General features: G+C 40.6%; 1 protein-coding gene across 2 annotated transcripts; it reads right to left on the bottom strand.

Moving 5' to 3' along the window:
• Window positions 1–446: 446 nt before the first annotated feature.
• On the bottom strand, window positions 447–19,978 carry mgmt (O-6-methylguanine-DNA methyltransferase). 2 transcript variants are annotated; one of them, XM_038737425.1, is made up of 5 exons: window positions 19,851–19,978; window positions 17,655–17,803; window positions 8,707–8,867; window positions 4,176–4,315; window positions 447–1,220 (listed from the first exon to the last, which is right to left on the bottom strand). In XM_038737425.1, exons 2-5 carry the CDS (start codon window positions 17,789–17,791, stop codon window positions 1,092–1,094), a joined length of 567 nt encoding a protein of 188 aa, XP_038593353.1. In that variant the 5' UTR covers window positions 17,792–17,803; window positions 19,851–19,978; the 3' UTR covers window positions 447–1,091. The 2 variants fall into 2 exon arrangements, with proteins under 2 accessions (XP_038593353.1, XP_038593352.1); XM_038737424.1 differs by having other exon boundaries at window positions 17,655–17,800; window positions 19,851–19,923.
• Between the last annotated feature and the right edge of the window lie 210 nt (window positions 19,979–20,188).

Here is a 20,188-nt window from a genome sequence, read left to right on the forward strand (position 1 = left end):
GAAAAAGACTAAACTGTCAATGTTACAACAGATCACTGTGAGGAAATGTGGAAAATACAAGTACAGGACATATTCAGTTAAAGCAACTGCTTTTTCTAAACACGCACCACCACTGCTGCCCTCTCCATATGATCGTTTTAAAGAAATAATAATTCTTCCCAGAGGGATTACACGGGGTTGTGATGAAAAATAACATAAGATATAAACATTTAAGTTGGAGATTAAATGTGCATGATGAGTTTCAAGGTTGAAATGTTGATTTCTGTTTCCCGTTCTGTACTGCCCTCTAATGGAAAACGCTACTCAGAAATAAAAAAGGGAACTCTAACATACAGAGAGCTGCAGCGAGGAGAGAAGACATAGAGCATAATTAATTATGAGCTGAACTGAGAGAACGCTACGTGAAATCAATTTTTAAATTAAATACAATTAATATGATGAAAAGGTAGGATTTGTCATTTTGAGATGCATTTATTTAAACATGTCTAATGTAACAAAAGTACAGTATATAATGCGTAAGACATCTCCACTCTAGGTGGATTATAAGGCAAGAGCAAACAATGAGATCTAAATGAAGACAAAACAAATGCTCCACTACAAAGCTTTGTAGCAGTAAAATTCAGAGCCTTTATCACTGGATGTTGAACAAAGCATTCACTTGGCAGGAAATTAAAAAACCAACGAGAGGTACAAAGACTAATTCTGCTCAGGAAAAAAAAACAACAACAACAACAATGCAAGAGACATATTTTTAAGGGAATAATAATTCTTTAGAAAAACCATTCCAGCACTATCTGGCAAACGCAACGGAGACCCACGGGAGCATATGTTTGTAATTCCTACTGTTCTCTGTTTAAGTTATTTTTGTACATTCTAATTCTGCAACAACTCTGTATCACATTAACTATGCAGCATCTCTATTCTTAGATTTTAAAAAAGGAGGATAAACTGAATATCTACAAGTAACTCCAGTTGTTCCACAGTGTGTGCCAAGCACGCTAAACTTTATGGCCCTGTTTTGTGTTCTTAAAAAAAATTCTTTGTGTGTGTGTGTGTGTACTGAATGAAGGACAGTTGGCCTCTGTTATGCTTTAGCCTTCCCCTCTCTGCCTCTCATGGGTGAGCAGCCATTGTTTGAGATGGTCGCCCTTGCCGCTCATGTACGGCCCACTCTGTCCACTGCTAGAAATGACTCGGTGGCAGGGGATGAGGAGAGGAACCTGGCACACACAAACAGAGAGAGAAAATTCAATTCTGAGGAAATAAACACACTTATTATGCAAGAACATTTTGACATGGAAACAGAGACACTTTTATCTTTATAAATTCAGTAAAACCATATTTTCAGTGTACAAGTTTTAAACTTTAAAAAATATCCATGAAGGATCATTACTGTTACCCCAAAACTATGATGGGTTAGTAAAAAAACTAATATTTGAGAAGAGGATCGGAGCTTAAAAAATCAACTGCTTTCTTTTTCTCAGGTTGACATTTATTGTCGCAGCAACACAACAGTTGGAGCTGTTGATAGTAGATATGTATTATGTATTAAAGGAACTCTGATTTACCACATAAACGGTTTGACTTAAAAGTAACCAACATGCAGAAAATATGAATCTGCACCTTCTTTTTTTTTTTTGCTTTTATATGTTCATGCACTGCATGAAAACAAAGTGCCACACCAGAAATGTCTGGTTTGATCCTGCACAAATCCACATTCAGGGTGATGGCTCAGTCTTTGGGTATAAATGTTTTTTACTCTTTAATAGTGTAAAGCAAAGAAGCAATCAAAAATTAATGGGCAAAAACACCAGCAGGATGAATATTCAATCGAGAGGGTGTCAACATTAAGATCTGATAACCCTGTGATCATTAAAAAGAGGAAGTCGGTGGAGCGTTTACTCTTGTTGCAGACGACTGCCAGGGGGGTCCCGAGTTCTTTGTAAACTAAATGGCTGGAGAAAGATTAAACAAGCAAGCCTAAAACACTTCGATCATTGTGAATTCAGAACAAGAAGAGTGGCAATGGTTGGAGTGAATCACAGCAATTATTTCTTTTAAAATATTCTTAATGTTGCCCTCATTTTGTTCTCGTTATACTAAATAGGAAAAACATCACAACTGCTGCTGCATTGTGACTGTTTTCCTCCAATTTAACCAATTTATCCTGACATGATGGCTGCTCCGCAAGCCCTTTATATAAAAGTAGGACATGCTGTGTGTTTCAGTTCAAATCCATCATTAAACCCGCTCCCATATCAACAGCAATAAAACTTTCCGAGCCCCAGATTAACCTTGCAGACAGAGAAATACTGCTCGAGTATTCCGATCAATACTGTTCCCCGGGTTTGGAGGGAGAGCAGGGTACCCTCAAGGCCTTCGGATCTGCCTCTTCACTTGGGGGGAAAAGAGCACTACACCAGGCTTATCAATACTCAAATCCTGGTGAAGAAGAAGTGCCACAGAGAGGCGAGGATCGATTGAGCACACTGAGCTTTTCACAGCTGAAGCCTGAGTGAAGCAGCGCTACTGACAAGTAATTGACACTGACAATCTGACTCTGGATCTGTATCAGGAGCTGAGGGCTCAGGCTCCCAGCCTCCCTGACGAAAGGAAAGAAATGTCTGTAAAACATGAGACTGAGAGGTATTGTACAGCCATCCAGAAGCAATGCCATTGGCTAATGTAACATATAAAGTATATAAAGAAAGTAGTTAAAACACACACAAGCAATTTTTTATGGTTTATTAGCATTTGTTCTGTTTGAAATTTGTTTTTGTTTAAATCATAAATTACTTTTCTTCCTACTTGAATAACAAAAACAGAGTCAGACAAAAAAAAACACTGTACTAAGATGAGGATGTACACAAGCAATTTCTCAGCACATATGAGGAAGAACATCTCACTGGCTGCATTTCTGCACAAGTGTTCTCTGCCTCACAGAGCACACCGGTGGTGCCCACAGCACTACATGGGCAGAGCTAAACGGGCTTTGATCAAAGGGTTTGATCAAAAGAAGACACACCACTTGCCCTCTAGCCCTCCATTCTGTACACAGTGGATTCATGGGCAAAATGATGCGGGCCAGGTTTCCTACCAGAATTGGAGATTTGCAGCGAACATCTACAGTAAAGACTAGAGAGAACGGGAACAAAAGGTGTGGGCTTAAAATTGTGCTGTAGGTAGACTTTTACTTCTCAGCTGTTCCCAGAGGGAGGCGTTTACTTCGCCCATTGCACATATTCAAACACACCTACGGTTTAGATTACATATCCTGCATCAGAAAGACTTCTTAGAAATAATTTTATTGGAAATTTCTCGTGAAGTACACAAGTACTTTTTTCTTAAGTAGTGCCTCTTCAAAAAATTGAAACAAACCCGATGGGCTGAAAATCATTCTATATATCATCGTGTTTTTTGATCATATACGTTTAAATGTACCAACAGTGTAGTTTACATATCATATCGATTTATGAATTTCCATATTTGCTTATTCAGCTATTAACACATTCACCATTTAATTTTTTCATTTAACCTTTTTCAAAAGTCTTTTATGCAATTACAGCATAAAATATTGATGTAAATCCTTTAAACCCATTGAATTCATATGTGTTTCACATTATCCAAATGACACTTTCAATTTCATTTGAGTCGTATGTGACCATTATCTTTATTATTGATTAATGTGATGATTATTTTCTCGATTAATTGTTAAGTCTATAATGGAAAATAGCCATCACAGTTTCCAAGGTGACGTTTTCAAATGTCTTGTTTTTATACAACCAACAGTCCAAAATGATATTCAGTTTGCAGTGAGATAAAACACAGAAAAGCAGCAAACCCTCACATTTGATTAGAGTTTAGGCTTTTAAAAGGTGACTGATTAACAGATTATTAAAATAGTTGTAGATTAATATATTCTAGTCCCATCAATTAACTGACTAATCGTTGCAGCACTATATTTAATTCTGTAAGTGATGTCAGTACATTACCCATATAAAATGACTAACTATTTACTATTGGGAGCTTTAGTGTTGGTCCACTTGACAACAACATACACGATCTGATGCAGTTAATTAAAATCTAATAACAAACATAAAAACAATTACTTTTCCTATTTGACTAAATAAAGTAAGTAAGAGAGAAGCCTGTCAATCAATGTCAGTCACACTCACCGGGTTCCTCCTCATGGCCCCTCCCACCGCCCGCACCGCTCTGGGGTTTCCCACCATCTCAGCGAGGCGTTTGTACGAGACCGTCTCTCCAAACTTCACATCCCTCAGAAGTACCTGCAACACGCGGCTGGTGAACGCATCTTTGCCACAAAGAAGAGGACAGAGAAGAGCGGGAGACAGAAGGAGAGAACAGAGGAAGCGAAACATTCTCATTTAATAAATCAAACTCAGACAGCTGACTGGGAGGGTGATGACAATATAACAACAGTTATCCACAACCAAGATTTTACTCCTTTAAAATAAACTAGTGTTCTGAATTTGAATCAAAAGTTTGAGGCATCCCTACAGTTTGATCGTCTTAGTTTTTCATAATGTCCAACCACATGAGGTCCGGTTCGTCTTCAAAAGGGCTCTGTATGACTCCCTTTTTTCTTTGCAATACTCATTAAGCAACTAAATACATCGAAGTCCCTCAATTTGACCTTAGAACTAGTATCAACACGCTACAGGAGCAGATGTGAGAAAATTATTTCTATGGCAGAAAAATCTAGGTTATGCTTTGAAAGGTCACAGCTAAAATTAAAAAAGTTCGCTCCTTCATTTAAAAGGATTAAGAGAGGCCAAAAAGACTGCAAATCTGCTCCAGATTTTTAATAATAATAATTTGAATGTTGCACACCATTTGTGGCAGTGGGATGACTTTGAGGTTAATCAGACCAATTTGTCCTTTTAATTGCTTTCTATTCAGAGTAGATTCATTATATCATCTTCACTTAAATGGCGGAATTCTTCAAATCATCCGCAGCTTAACCGACCACATTAACGGCTTTGATTTCATTAGCACTTTAGCAGTAGCATTATCTTTTTTTTTCTGGATTACCAGGCAGTGACTGAGAGGCATGTTTGTCTAGCTCTGATTGCTAAAGTATGTGAAGCATCTCCAAACCTTAAGACGTTGAAGCACCGAGCTTGTGTAGCAAGCGAACAACACTTCTCTTTGCACGGAGAACAAGATGGGGAACAATAGTCTCGTTATCAAGACGGGGGGTGACATTCTTCTAGTATATACATGTACTCAGTCATGAAAATTCAATTAGTGATCTCCCATTCTCTCTCATTTATATGGTCTAAGAGAGCACATGACAAGTGATCTATGAGAAATCCCTCTAAATTGGCATTGTGTGAAAACATGTCACACCCCTGTCTCTCTTCTACAGAGTGAACATCCTTTGCTCCCCAGGCTCCCTCGCTACCTTATAGTCACTCTCCGCTACACAAAGCCACGCGAACAAGGCAATTTGCCTAAACTGGGGGGAATAAGTGTAAAACCTAAAGGGGATATATTTGATTGATGCGCACCCATGTGAGTTCTTTGTCTTGAACAAGGCCCGTAGGTACTGTTTAATAATTTTTCAGGTAATAATCACGCTGTCAACGAGATGACGGGTTCTTACGCAGACAGACTTAATGTTATGAGGAGAGGAGATACACCCTTGAAATTTCTTTTTATGCATTATTCTCCCTCATAAAGCTCGGATTTGGCCATATGATGTGCGTGGTACATATTGATATCGCTTTGTCACTGGTGGGTAGATGACAACTTGCCCAGACTATGGCTATGACAAATCCCAGTTGATGCAAACGTTATTGACAAACAACCAAAGTCACTGTCACGCCAGCAGACACTGCTGATCACTTTCGCCTACAAGCAGACCGAGCAACAAGCTACAGGGCTGTTTACACCTTTTATAAATCCTGAGCAGTTCTTTTCCTGGAAGGTTTCACACTCAGTTTTTGTCCAAAACTGTTGGAGATGAGCTTTTATCTGCTGCTGTAGAGGTTAAAGAACTTTGCCCTCATCAGTGTTAGCGACAGAGACTTCATGCGGGTCACTCGGGGTGACCAGCAATGATTTGGAGCGCAGTCCCCTAGCCCCATACTTCATAAAAAGCCTAATACGGTGTGTCTGGGGTCAGGACCCTCTTTAGATCGGGGTGCAGTGATGTCAATTGTTTAAATAAAAGTTGAGAGGAACCACTTACATGTTTACAGACATCCCATAATTATGTCACAGGCCATTACCTACACCACAAGGCCAGGTGATAGGGCCACTGCAGAGGCAGAGACAGATTGAGCCATAGTAAAATCGAACAGATCTAAGGATTATGAACATATTGACATATATGATTGATTTGCTCATAATTTTGTTTATGAGAGCAATTTTGAAAAAACAACAACAATAAACTGAATTCCATCGGGCCTGCTAATGATAGATTTGGAGAGATGACTTCCAGCTGACAGTCCCCTCATACATGGCTGTGACAATAAAAAGACAATAGTGGAAATGGAGCTACCTCATTATCCTTTGTGTCTAATAGGAGGGAAGACTTTGACTCCCAGTCAAAGTGTCTCTTGAGTCTTGAGGGATCCATACTTTTGAAGGCTGACGGGGTGCTGATGATTCTCTGATTATTCGATATTCTGAAAACGTTCATTTCCCTAATTCCTCTCCACATCACAGGGGCGAGTCCTGGTGAGTGTCTCATCTCGCCCTGCGCTGTGCACAGGGGGAGGTTCAGGCTCCTGCAGGAACACAGTCATTTGGGCTTTGAAGAGCGCCCTTCCCCCCCTTTGCCAGGCCCCCTCCCTGCATATTCCCTGTGCCGCTTACTGAGACTAAGATCCTCTCGTCTGTTACATATGGATGTATAATTAATGAGATAAGAATATGCATCGTTTTAAGAACTCATGGTGGTGTCTGTGTTTTTTGAGGGGGGGGCAAATGTAAGTGCACGCACGCACAAACATGCACAAGCCCTCTGAGCAGGACACACGCACGCATTCGCCATTCCTCTACCTCTGACAACCAAACTTGTGTGTGATGTTGCGCATGACAATCAGTCAGACAGTATAGAAAACTGCACCTCGCATCTCCTTTCATGTCACCTCTGTTGCTCAGGTATATCATGACAGCTAATATGAAAAGTGGCTTGTTTTGTCAGAAATGTGTAAATAAACATGGCAACACTTCAAGTGAAGGTCACAACTCAATATTACATGACAAGTGCAGCGAGAGCGCTGTCGCGTTCGGGTTCTCCCACAAGATAACTGAGCAAACAAAAGTTGGTTGTCACAGATTGTAATGACCTGATTAAACTTGTATTTTTTTCACAGGCAGGCAGCCCCTGCATGACTTGATCTGGTAAGAATTTGTACAGCAGTAAGGCAAAAACTAATCCTTATTATTTGTGAATCAACAAGCAAAAAAAAAAAGGAAAACTGCTATTTTTCCTCCCTCAAAAGACAAATACTCTTGATGCTTACATTTAACATTTTTAAACTGGCATGGCCTATGGTTCTGACTACTGAGAGCAATCCAAGCCTAAACCCTGTATTTACTGAGCCCCAAAACAACAGGCGAGGGAGAGAGGTGGAACACAGCACAATCACCTATTCAGATCAGGTACTAATGAAGAATTCCATCTATCCTGAAATTTAATTAAAACCCCAAAGACTTCAGATGAGATGCGATTTGAAAGAGCCTGGGGCTGGTACACAAGCACTTGGTGGCGAAGGGAATCACACTGAAAGTTGATATCGTAATTGGTCCTGATGTATTTCTGCATTGCCTTTGCCGGAGCGTGGGACTCATAGCAGTATACAGGGTCTCGATGGAGTACCTGCTCATTGAAAATGCCATCACTCAAGCACTGCAGATCTGCATGAAATTAGAGAGCAACTAAGGCCTGATTGCAGGGGAAGAGAGGCACAATTGTTAAATGCATATATTAGAGTTTTTTTCTCCCTATGTAGGTGTGCTTCTGGGTCTAAATGAGTGCTTATGAAAATCTTTAAGTTTGAATGCAATGAGCGTCTCAGTGTGACAAAGAAATAATCTGTAATTGTTTTTTCAAAAATGGCATGGGTGCGATAAGTTTATGATTTCAAAAATGAGTTGTCAGGCTGAAAGTGTTGTTTGTTTCCTCGAAACAAAAAACGCCAGGGATAATTAATTCCTCGTTTTGTTCCTCTGCGCCCTCAATCATTCGCTCTCCAGTCACAACTACTGATTGAAAGGACGCTAATTGTCCATTTTTTGGGGTGCTTTCATTTTACTCGCCCTAGGTGACTGGTCAAGCCAACAATAAGCTCATTCAAACTTTACCACCATTCACATGTTGTCATTGAAAAAAATAAAGCTTCCTGTCTGAAAATGTCAAGAGTGGAATTCGATCAGTTTCAAAGAATGTGCCAAGAATCATGGAAAAGCTTGCCAAGACTAACACGCGTGGTAAGAGCTGCCACAGATTACTGAACCAAGTTACAGCTCTGTGTTCTGTTCTCTCTCCTTCGCTCACCCACTCACTCGCTTTTCCTCTGCTCTCGCTCCCTCACTCGCTCTCTCTCTCTCTCAGCCATAAAATACTTCATTATAACACAGTGAGCCAGTGAGTGTAAGTGATGTAACTGACAATTAAGAGTGAAAGCCTGATCCCAGTCATGGCTCTGCAAATATTTATCCATGACAGACCTCCTTGCAGGGCGGGGTGGTGAAAGGCAGGGAGCGGGAGACTCCCAGTGGTCTGCGGCTCACTGAAGTACGCCTGGAGCCATTCAATGCAGCGCTGCAACTCGGGGCTCATTTCTGCCGGGCTATCGTTGACCACACAGCTCAGGAGGGCCTCGCTGCTCCTGTGAGGGATATAAGGCAGGATGGGGAGTTGAGGTGGGGATCAGAGGAGCAATCATAATACCCAATTCTTTGTTGAATAGTGCTAAAATATGTCACAAGAGTGTAAGAACGTGCCATGGGTGACACAGATGCAAGATGACATAATTTGCTGAGTGAAACTAAAGTTGTTAATCAAGATGTGTTCTTCTCAAGTTTTGAATTTCACAGGTGCTCTTGTCACTGGGCTGTGACAAATAACAGAGCTGTGAAAGACAGAAAGCTAGAGAAAATATAAAGACGGTGGATATATATTTATATGAAGTGCAGCATGATAGAGTATTAAAGAAAACATTGTCAGATCATAAGGAATGGTGCTAACAGTTTATTTCAAACAACTTTAAAGAAGCAGAACCAGTTTCCAAAAAAAAAAAAAAAAAAAAAGAGTTTTCAAAAGTCTTGCAGCTGTTTTACGGAAAAAAGTTAAGAGCACAGCGTTAACAACAGTTTCAACTCTGCTTGGGTCTAGTTTATAGTTCATGACAAGAATAAATGGATTTTTTTTGGCCAGAGCGGTGCTGGCCAGCAAAGCGCTGCACTTGGACGTGCATCTTAGCATGAGTAGATGCTTGGAGGAATTTGCCGATGGTTGAGTTGGCATCACTTAACAGCTGAATTTCTCTCCGCTGCTGACCACCCCCCAGGTCAATGCAAGCAGACTGACCCATATTTGACACTTAAAGACCCTACTGGGAAGGTCCTCTCTTAGCATGTGCATTACTGCAAAGTGGACCTCAAGCTGTGTTGTGGATCTAAAGCAGGCCGCCAATTCCATTAACTGGTGTACAGGACTTATAAATAAATAATATCACCATTTAAGTGCCCCTTTTTCAAAATTGGCTTATCCTGTATGGTATTAATAATAGACATTTACTTTGTTAAACACACAGACCGTCTCTCTCTTGCCTGCCGTAACAACACGGCCCTAAAGTGTTTTTACACTTCTGCAGGTCACAGTTTGAGCAACGTTTTATATTGGACACGTGAAGCTGAGGTTTACTGGAGTGTTATGACTGAGCAGGTCAGTTTTCAGGGAACCGCTCTGCCTGCTAGTTTGTGGCTGTGTGATGAAAATCTCCTGGGTGCTGTTTAACAGTGGGTGTAAATACAGTAAAATGTGTAAATACTCTCATTTCTAAATAAACCACACAGCAGTTTATAGTTGAGTGGTGAAAACTCGGAAACCCACCGGCGGGTCCTGTGCTGAGACCCACTCAAACAATGGCCATGGCTCATGGCAATCTCTGTCGGCATGGGTGAGTGCCCAGCCAGCCTCTACTTGTCATTGTCTCTCCTTTCTATCCCTCCCCTCCCTACCACCCCTTCCTCCCCCGCCAGTTCTCCCTCCTCATTTCCCCCTCTCTATTTCTCTATCCTCCCACTCCAGCTCTTTTGGCTCCCCACCACCTACACCCCCAGACCCACCACCACCATCCCCCTACCTCTCTTTCTCTTAGCAAGGATCTTCAGGCCACTGTTCCTTCTCTACAGCCCCCCCCCACCCCCACCCCAACCCCCAGCGTGCCTCCTCCCACCACCACCTCCTCCCATAACCACCACCACCTCCTCTACCCCTCCACAGCCCCTCTTTCTCTCTGAGAGGATGTTCCAGCCGCTGCACACTGACAGCTTGGGGATATTGTGTGTGGAAATGTTCCTGTTGGACCCGCAGGCCCTTACAATCTACCGGACAAAGGCTAGAGCACCTTTGCTTAAGGCTTGGCACCTTTGACCTCCAGCCCACACTTCAGACTTGTCACCGTGGCTAATTTTCCTCTCCCCTCAGTCCTCCATTATGGATGCGCCGGCTTTAAAGGTGTTTTGAGTGATATAGCATTGACAGTAGTAAAAGTTAATGCAATGCAGTACATGTTATGGCCGGTAAACAACACCAAAATAAATAAATAAAAGTGGAACAACATCAGTCGAGCTGAAGTCTGTCACCTCTAGGTGCAATGGGGGATTGTTTTAAAAGAGCATGTGGGCCGTGGAGATGTAGCTCCTGCTCTGGCAACATTTCCAGTCGCTTCAATGAATCACAAATCAAGCAGCATCACATGATCTTTATAGAGTCCACACTGGCACATTAGAAACTCTGCCCTTCAAATGAGAGATTAGAGATGCGTAATACATTTCGGGCTAATTACAAAGAAACTCTCAAAGGAGGAGCAATCTTTATATTGTCTTAAAGTAACTGCCATACACTGTATAAAAACCAATAATTATAGTTAGCAGTGAATAGTTAACAGTATTCCAATAACTGTGTTTACGTTGGAATAAACAATTAAAATGTGGTTAAAGCAAAATTTTTATTTATTATCTTTTTGACTAGTTAGAATCCTATCTTTTTCAATGTCCTTCAGGCGTTTACTATTTCATCACAGGTAAGGAAATAAGAAACTAATTCCAAACTAGCCAGGATCTGCTGCACTAAAAAGAATATTTCCCTTGATAGAAGATTGTGATTTGAGAAAATTTCTAATATTGTGCTCCTGTCACAATCAATTTCCAATTACCATAAATCATTGCTGCATAAAGTGGGAGCCATTTGGAGTTCTAACTATTTTCCAACTCTAATATAAAGAATGAATTGAGCATTTATATAATGTTGGAGGTTATTTCATTCATCCTGGAAGAAACAATCAAAGGAGACAAAGAGGAAAAAATAGCTGACATTAAATCTGTCAATTTCCTTTGGCATATTCCGTATCTCGAGTTGCACAAGACTTCAGTAAGACTTTTTCTATCAGCTGCAGACGTAAGAATGAAACAGGTTAACCACAGGACCTAATTGAAAGGAATCTGGCGAAGGGTGTAATGGTGTATTGCACAAAAAGGGGAAAAACTCAGAACTCATGCCTCCATCCTGTGAAGCGTGATGGCGCTCATCCTGACTCGATCGGCTGTCACTTTTGACACAGCCTGCCAGAGTTCTCCTTCACCGATCATGGGTAACATGGCGGGTCAGAGGATGAAATAGAAAAGGCCAAGAGCAGTCCAATATTTTCCTCAGCCTTATAGCCGCAGATACTTAACTCAGAGACGTCAAAGACTCAAGAGAGCATGAAAAAAGCCTAAAATGACTGTCTAAAAAGGGAAAAAAATACAGCATGTCTCTATGAATGTCAAGATCCTGATGGTCTCTGAGCCAAAGGCTGTGATACAATTGTAAGCCACTTGCTCAATGCAGCTCGTTCAACCATTTGAAGATCATTCAGATGCCTATCTAGCTACTGCGGCACTAAAGTCAAGAGCTTTTGGAGTGGTAAGCTGTAAGGAATGCTCCCTATTCTGTTTTGGGGCGCACGTTTTGTGCTCTGCTGTTTCAAAATAAAAACAACTTGGCCGGATAAACTACTCTCTAGATATCCAACAACTCTTATTAGCAAATGTCCACCAAAGAGGCCGCAACACTCAATCCAATACATAAAGGTGGTGGTAAAATACTGCAGAGTAGGCAACAAAGCACACAACAATTAGGTCTTCTCCCAAATGGCTAGCCACAGGAGTCAGTGAAGGCATGTATTACCAGAGCCTTAACTCTTACTCCATTATGTAGTGTATCCACACCCCGACGCAGCAATGTTTATCTACAACAGACTACTGAGCAGTTTCAAATAGTGTTTTTAGCCTCTATTCTCAAGTGCCACAGTAAGAGATTCCAATTACCCGAATGGTAAGGAGCCAGTGAGGGAGGCATAAAGTACATTAGGGATCCCCTGTAACTGCAGGGACCTTTTAGAGCCTCAACTGAAGAGGACCGAGAGACTGGGGGGACAGTGACCCTGCATGGATAGCCTCTGTCAAAATTTGACCACGTCAAGCTCAAAGGCATTATGGGAATCCAGTGTCACCAAGTCCTAATTACTGTCTGTGTTCAGAGCAAATTACTGCCTTGTTCCTCTGATTAGCGAGGAGGCTAATCTTCACCTGTGTACGCCAGCACTGCTGAGGGCCCTTGAGTGTTAGCGCTTCGTCTTCTGTAATTTATTTTTAAATCAGTGCCCGCTCCCAGGAGTTTTGAGTGTTTTGTTGTGAACCGCTTACCATGATCCCCACCACCGCCCCCTCACCCCTAAATCCTTGACTAAATCCTTGTTTGGTGCCGCAGGAAGATAAGCAAGAACAACACTTGGGCATAATTGACTCGTACTCCTCTCCAAGATGTCAGAGCGGAATCATCTCTCTGCATATTGCCTTAGTATGTCACACACTGTACACTTCTGCATGTTGCAGATATAGAATCCAATCAAGTTCTAAAACAAACTAGCACAACCCTTGTGACGGGAAAACTTCCCGGTCGACAGCAGGGGGAAGAAAAAAAAAACAGCAGGAGCTGCTTTTAGCTGTATCTCAACAGTGAACAGTAACTCTCACTCGGCTCCTGTCCTCACCCTGGAGGTTCTGCTTTAGAAACCACAACATTTGCAGATTTTCATCTGAGTGAATGTCAGTGTCTCGTCTGCATAGGGCGGTTTACAGGTAGTGTGTTACACAGGTGTTGGTTTACACAGGAAATGGCACATGCAGCCTGATTGGGACGGTCCCGAGAGATGGAGGCATAAACATAGTGCACAGATGGGTCCAAGGGCCAGTGGGAGCAGCACCTTAATGAATACGCAGCTGAGTACTACACTTCATAACATGCAAAACAATATTCTAAGGCCGCAGTAAAAAATAGAACAAAAATCATCTGAATATCATTACACAATGAATTATTCATACTATTTCTAAAGGGACTACGTCAAAAAGTCTCCACCCTGCTTTATTGATGATTTCATTCAATATCTCAGCAGATCACTTTTTGTATGACAAAGCAGTTTAGTTACAAATGTAAGCAGTTTATTTAGCACACAGATGTGTCTTTATATCAAGCATGATTATAATTTAAATGGACTAAAATTCCGAGTTGGACTAAATATAGGAGTCCCGGGGAGAGAAAGAGGAAGAAAGAGAGACTGAGAGGAAGAGAGAGAAATTATAGTAGCAAAAAAAATAAGTTGTTGATATGGTTCCCGGTGTGTGAGCACATCATGTAAACAGGCCCCAAACAGGGAACACATTTACCATACTACTATTCAGTGTGAACCAGGACATTGATTCACAACACTACATGAGTGTGAGAAAAACGATAAATGCATCACCTCAGATATTTCACACTCGCGTTGGTAGTGTGTAAAAGCTGTTGTGACAGCTTGGGTATTAGGGCTAGATAGATGGAAAATGTCTGGCTGCTTATGAATGCCAATGTGACTGGGGTGACGGGTTTGACACAAAAACACTCCACCTCAGAACAATTAGGCTGTTCTCAGGCCCCATCCAGTGTTGTCAGTGATAATGGAAAGCTGTGAGGATAACTGGTGATAAATAGACTTTAACACCCTCCTCCTTAAGACCAATGCAGTTCTGCAGTCCTCTCATATTCTTAACTAATCATGACCATGGCCGGCAAATTCATACAAAAGACTAATTACTGTTGTACTTCACTTCAGTCTCAAAGGCCTCTTATATAAGAACTTGGGGGTTCTCTTGCCTCTTGATGGGTATTTTTTTTTTTTTTTTTTTTTTTTTTTTTTACAAGTGGGCCTCATGCTAGACAAAAGCGTTTAAAAATTGGTGATTGCTTTCATCCGCTTTAATTACATTCAGAAATGGCATTTCTGCCACATAATACACCCCTATTGTTTCAGAATTATCTGGCTTGGGGAGTAAAATCTACAATATTTGACGATGCTCCCGAGCTAAATCGCCTCTTGAAATTGAAATATGCTGCCGAAATACAAAATAAAAAGCCAGCCTTTGCTGCTGATATACTGGAAGCTCCTTGGCTTTCTCCAGAATGCTATTATTATGCATATCCAGGTAGAAAGTTAATTAACCCAAAGCTTAAGCTAATTATGGTAGCAGAATGCTATCAACCAAACGCTTTCAGTCAGACAGCTGTCCAGAATTTCATTTGCTAATCATTTGTCTTTTGCCGGAGCATATGGTACATTTCCCCACTATCACAGCAACAACAAACAGATGAAAATCATTAACTAAAAACAATGTGCAATGTGAAAAATCAGACACAGATTTATAAGGCTTTGTGTCAGAGTAAAAAGGCGGATTTATGGCCTGGGAAATATAATGATAATTTTGGGTTTTAGCCACTTAGGATTTTAGGCAGACCACATGACCAAAGTGTGCTGGGAATTCAGATGCACAAATATATTGTTTATATCTATATGCAAATGAGACAGAATGTTTATCCGTGTAAAATTAATTACAATTTTCTATAGGAGCATATGCAAAGAGCTTGTTCTTAACAATTTTTAGCTTCTAGCACATTTTATGCCTGTTTTTTTTTACCAACACAATATTTTTTTGTTGTTAAAAGTAGAAATCCCTCAGCTCAGAATTAAATCAATTATTTTCCAAGAAATGCTTCATGCATTATTTTTTTTTTACTTTTCATAAAAACACATCATACTGGCTGTTAAAGGGTGATTGATATCAGCATTGCCTTGCGACATTATCAGGCAATAAAGGGTACTCAGGTTCTAATGCAACATGTCATACACAGGCTCCTGTAGTACATTTCTATTGAGGACCTCACAAGCTAAATTGCTTTTTTCCTGCTCCCCCACATCTCAGCCAGCTTGACAGACAAATTGATCAAAGCATTGTAAAATAATATGCTCACAAAATGTCTCGGGGCAGGAGTCCAGCCCTTTTTTCATTTTTCACCCTAATAAAAAAGTACTCTATGATTTCCTCTGTATTATGTGTCTGTGCTCTGTGTGAAGGAGGCAAGAAGAATCATATTTCAGATAATAGTAATCTCCTGTAAACAAAATGCGTATCATTTTTCTGTGAACGCTGAGGCCATGCTAAAAACTAAAGAGGGGAAAAGCTGGTTAACAGGGAGGCTGGTGCGTAGGGCCCCAACAGGGGTTGTTGAGATGTAATGAATTTGTTCATCTGATGGTGCCTTCAGGGCTGTCGTTAGACTGGCAGAGGAGGTTGATTTTAGGAAATGTTCCTAAGATCAGTTAGGAAGCAAAAGGGGCTTGAGACGTTTCTATTAGAAAGAGCTGACGGTCATGGTGTATAAGCAATACTTCAAGGGCGTTTATGTAGCTATAATGGCATTTATCAATAACTATCTATCAATGCCATGAATGCTTTTGTTGCTGCTCTGGCTGTTCAGCACCAACCAATAGTGAATTCTGAAAGAAGCACAGAGAACAAACGCAGTCATATAAGCCTTCAAAGCTTTGACTCACTCACAAATATCTACTATAGTTCTCCTGTTATGTTATGCATAGACGTCATCTATTTCCCTTATCCAAAATATGGTCTTAGAGATCATTTATCACACTGACTCCCTAAGCCTGTACCACACCACATCCAAAGCTGGAGAGAGCCTTGTTTAGTATGTCATAAATAAATCAATAGAAATGGCTGATTTGAACTATTACTGCTACAGGCAGGCTTTTGTGAGATCTACATGTAAAGCCGGTTGCAAAGATAAGCCTATATTTTGTCACTTTATCTCGCCTCCCTTAATGCCTGTTTACATTGCGTTACTCCATATATCTGAGGTGGCTCTAGTTCCCCTGTCCTATGACAATAACTGCGTATTCAACTGGTCGTGATAAAATCTAAACATTTTGTTTAATGATTTCTTGCTCACACCTTGGAGAACATACAGACAGCGATGTGATCAGAGCTTCACTTGTGACCGACATAGCAAATGATATTAAACTGAGAAATGATCTAGTGATGCGAATCATTAAATTCATTTGCATATTCCTACTGAACCTGAACACACAAATTAAACCCTGTTCACAAGGAGACGGAGAAAGGTGCTTGCGCATGGTTACAGGACATCTTCCATAATCAAAATTCCATATTATTAATTTTCTCACTTCAACTCATTAACAACAAGTGGAATGTTTTTACTGCTTGATGAATTTTAGGAAATAGCAGACAGTTGAGAAGGAAACACATGTTGAGGTATAATATACAAGGTCATTAATGGGTTTCCATAAATTAGAATTCCAACATACATTTTCAAAAGGACAGCTTCCTATCCGGGTGCTTTTGAAAATGGTTTAATTTCCCAAACCATTCAAGGTTATCAAATGCGAATCTGCGAAACATGGATATTTAATTTCAATCTAATCAAAACTAATCTGAGATGTAGGATGTGGACCTGTAAAAATAAGGAATAAGTACTTATTAACGCTGAGTTTAATCAGTTTCAACCGCTTCAGTAAGACTGTCAACATTCTAACAATTTTGAAGGATGGGCAGGGCATGAAATGCAATCACATATTACATTTCTGAGTGTCGGTTGACACTCAGAAGTACTGCATACAACTTGGAGGAAACATAAATAAACAGGAGCGAACAGTCCGTGCTCCCCATGGCCTTTGCTGACCCTACAGACATCAGCTCTAATAAACTCCCTTGTGGGTAATAAACAAGTTATTTTTCTGAAATTTCAAATATACTGCAGGAAGAATCACAACCACATGCCATCAGAAATCTAATTTCAAGCCCAACTGTATTCTAGTGCCCCTCATATTTCTAGTGCCTGCTCATATTTGCCCAACTTTCTCCAGGATATTTCTTGTGGGATCTACAAAAATGCCCTGCTTCCAATGAGGAATGGTGGCACTCCATCACAGGAGTGGATTCTGTCCGCCTGTAAATTTCACACCTTTGTTTATCACGTCACCATCCCGGCTGTTGTACAGTACCTTTCAGCAGGTGCGACATCCATTAGGATCTGGATGGTGTGCACACCATTCTCACATCCACTGACTTGGATCGTCCCCAGGGGGCTCAGCAATGAGATGGTCTTCTGAGTGCACTGGCTCTCCCTCTGCTTCTTCATCTCACTGCCCTGCTAAGGAAGCACAAATTACACTACGTTCATTGACATATTCATGTGGCAACTTTCACAATTTCCCACACACATTTGCATTGAATGATCTATTGAAAACCTAGCGGGCCACCAACGGATGATGACTTACATATTTGAACACCTAGCCTCCAAACAATGTCATGATGTGACTTGATCCCCACATTACTATCCAATATTTCTTTTGTGCATGGAAAAGAATACGCCTATCTAACCAATAAATCGCCCATTTCTTCCCCTCTTTCTGTTCTATATATCACATAAATGAGAAAAACAATGCAGTCTGTTCCCTTGTCTGGTGGGGGATTCCCAAGATAGCTCGACATTATTTTCAATCCGTCATTTTTGGTTGATGGTCGGGATGTTTTTCTAGCATTAAATTTGTTCCTTAGGGTGCAACTCCGATGGGATTCTGGTTTCCAGCCCTTAACAACAGCAAAAACGTGCAGCTTTTCTGACGACTGAGATGGATACTGGCAATAACCAGACAGCAGTTCCTTTTTTATTTTTACTTTGAGGGAAGGAGAGATGATTGACTATGTTATATGTGAGTTTTTGAGAGATGGGGGTTATAATAAATAAAGGTCACATTGATTGTAAGAGTTTCAACTAAGGAAACCTTTCCTTCTAGGAACCTTGATCAGAAAAGTGTCTAACGGGTACAAATACAATCTATCTTTTTAATAGTGCATGTAATTCACATTCATACATTTTTAACTTATACCTTTATATGATAATTGTGACGCATATATAGCGGGGAAAAAAATATTATTTTCATTATTGATTATTCTGCTGATTATTTTCTCAATAATTTAACTAACTGGAGTTTTTGCTTACAAAAGTGACAAATACTCAGTGATCAAAATAGGAATAATTTTCTGTCGAATTGTTGCAACTTAGACAAGGCACTTTCTGATGGAGAATTTCCGCTGCAATCAATTAATCGCAATCGGCAACTATTCTGATAATCTATGAATCTTTTTATTTATTTTTTCCAGGAAAAATACCAAACAATTGTAGCCCTAAAACAAACAATAAATAAATAAAAATGCTCCACTGCTCAGTGTAGCCTGTACATTTAATTTAAGATTAGATACATATATTTATAGATTAAACAAAGATTATGTGATAAAAAAGTAGTCATGCATTTACAGTATTTCATTTAGACTTCCAGTTGCTCCCCCTTTATACACACACACACACACACACACACAACCACATCTGTCATGCTATGCGATCACAAATGCCTCTGCTTCAACTTTCTTGTTTCTACTCTTGCAGCTCTCACTGTAGGCCTATTCATCGGGGGTTTGCCTGAACTGACAATAAAGGCGAGAAATTTCTGAGCCAAACAATGGTACAGTGCACTTTGGATAAGCGCTGAACATACTGCCTGCCATTTAGCAAGCTGGTAATAGACTCATAGATAGAATAATGGACTTTGGCAATAATGGCCTTGGTTAATAGTCTACGCTGATTAAAAATAATGCTATCATGTTTGTTTTCTGCCATTTTCGGTGCAGTAGACTAGGAAGTGACTACTTCAATGTTTGGATGTTTACCCAGCTCTGCACGGTGAGAAACAACAAATAATAAGCAGCTTGTGTTGTTAAAAATCACTGGCAGCATCCTCATGCTCGTCAATCATTTGACTCGTTTCTCATTAGAGTAGTTCCTGGTCAAACCTGCGTGATTAATTGAGTAGAAAGCGCGCTTTGACTGCGCAGGTGTGAAGATGCAACATGTGTCTTTGTTGTGCTGTTTTACATTAAGGAAATTCATGCCGACGAAGATTGACGCAATTATTTGAGTCTGTAAGTGTCTTAAAACTAGTTACAACACATTTTTAAAATTAAGTGCGCATTTACAGTGTGAAAAAGATAAGCATGGGCTCGTGACTCAAGGCCTAACGTTCCTCAAAAGATAACGTTAGCCCCCGATAGCATAAGTGTATACGAATAATTTCTTAACTGCAGATAACGCAGGCTTTGTTACAGGAAGTTTGACGCCGTAAATTTGCACTGTAGCTTACAATTAAGCCTTTTACATCCGTACTGTGTCTGTGCGATGTCCGCTCCAACTCCCTTTGCAAAACAAACGTGACAGAAAGTCTCTTCCTGTTTCTCCACACTGTGTGATCAAGCCGGCCAATCACAAGAGGCAAAAGTCCGCTGCCGCGCTGTAATTGGCCGGTACAAAGTCCCCACTCCTCCCCCTGCCAGGGACAGACACAGAAGGCTTGTCTAATAGGTCTCAAGTTGGGATTTGGGGTCCTTCAGGGGGTCCCCAGTACACCGAAGACTAGTAATGGTGGTGATTTAGATATTTGATTTGCCTGATATTTTCACAGCAAGAAAACATGTGATAATG

Source organism: Micropterus salmoides, unplaced genomic scaffold, assembly GCF_014851395.1.
Source record: "Micropterus salmoides isolate LMB-PRFRI ecotype aquatic unplaced genomic scaffold, ASM1485139v1 Ms_hic_scaffold_22, whole genome shotgun sequence".
Classification (NCBI taxonomy): Eukaryota; Metazoa; Chordata; class Actinopteri; order Centrarchiformes; family Centrarchidae; genus Micropterus; species Micropterus salmoides.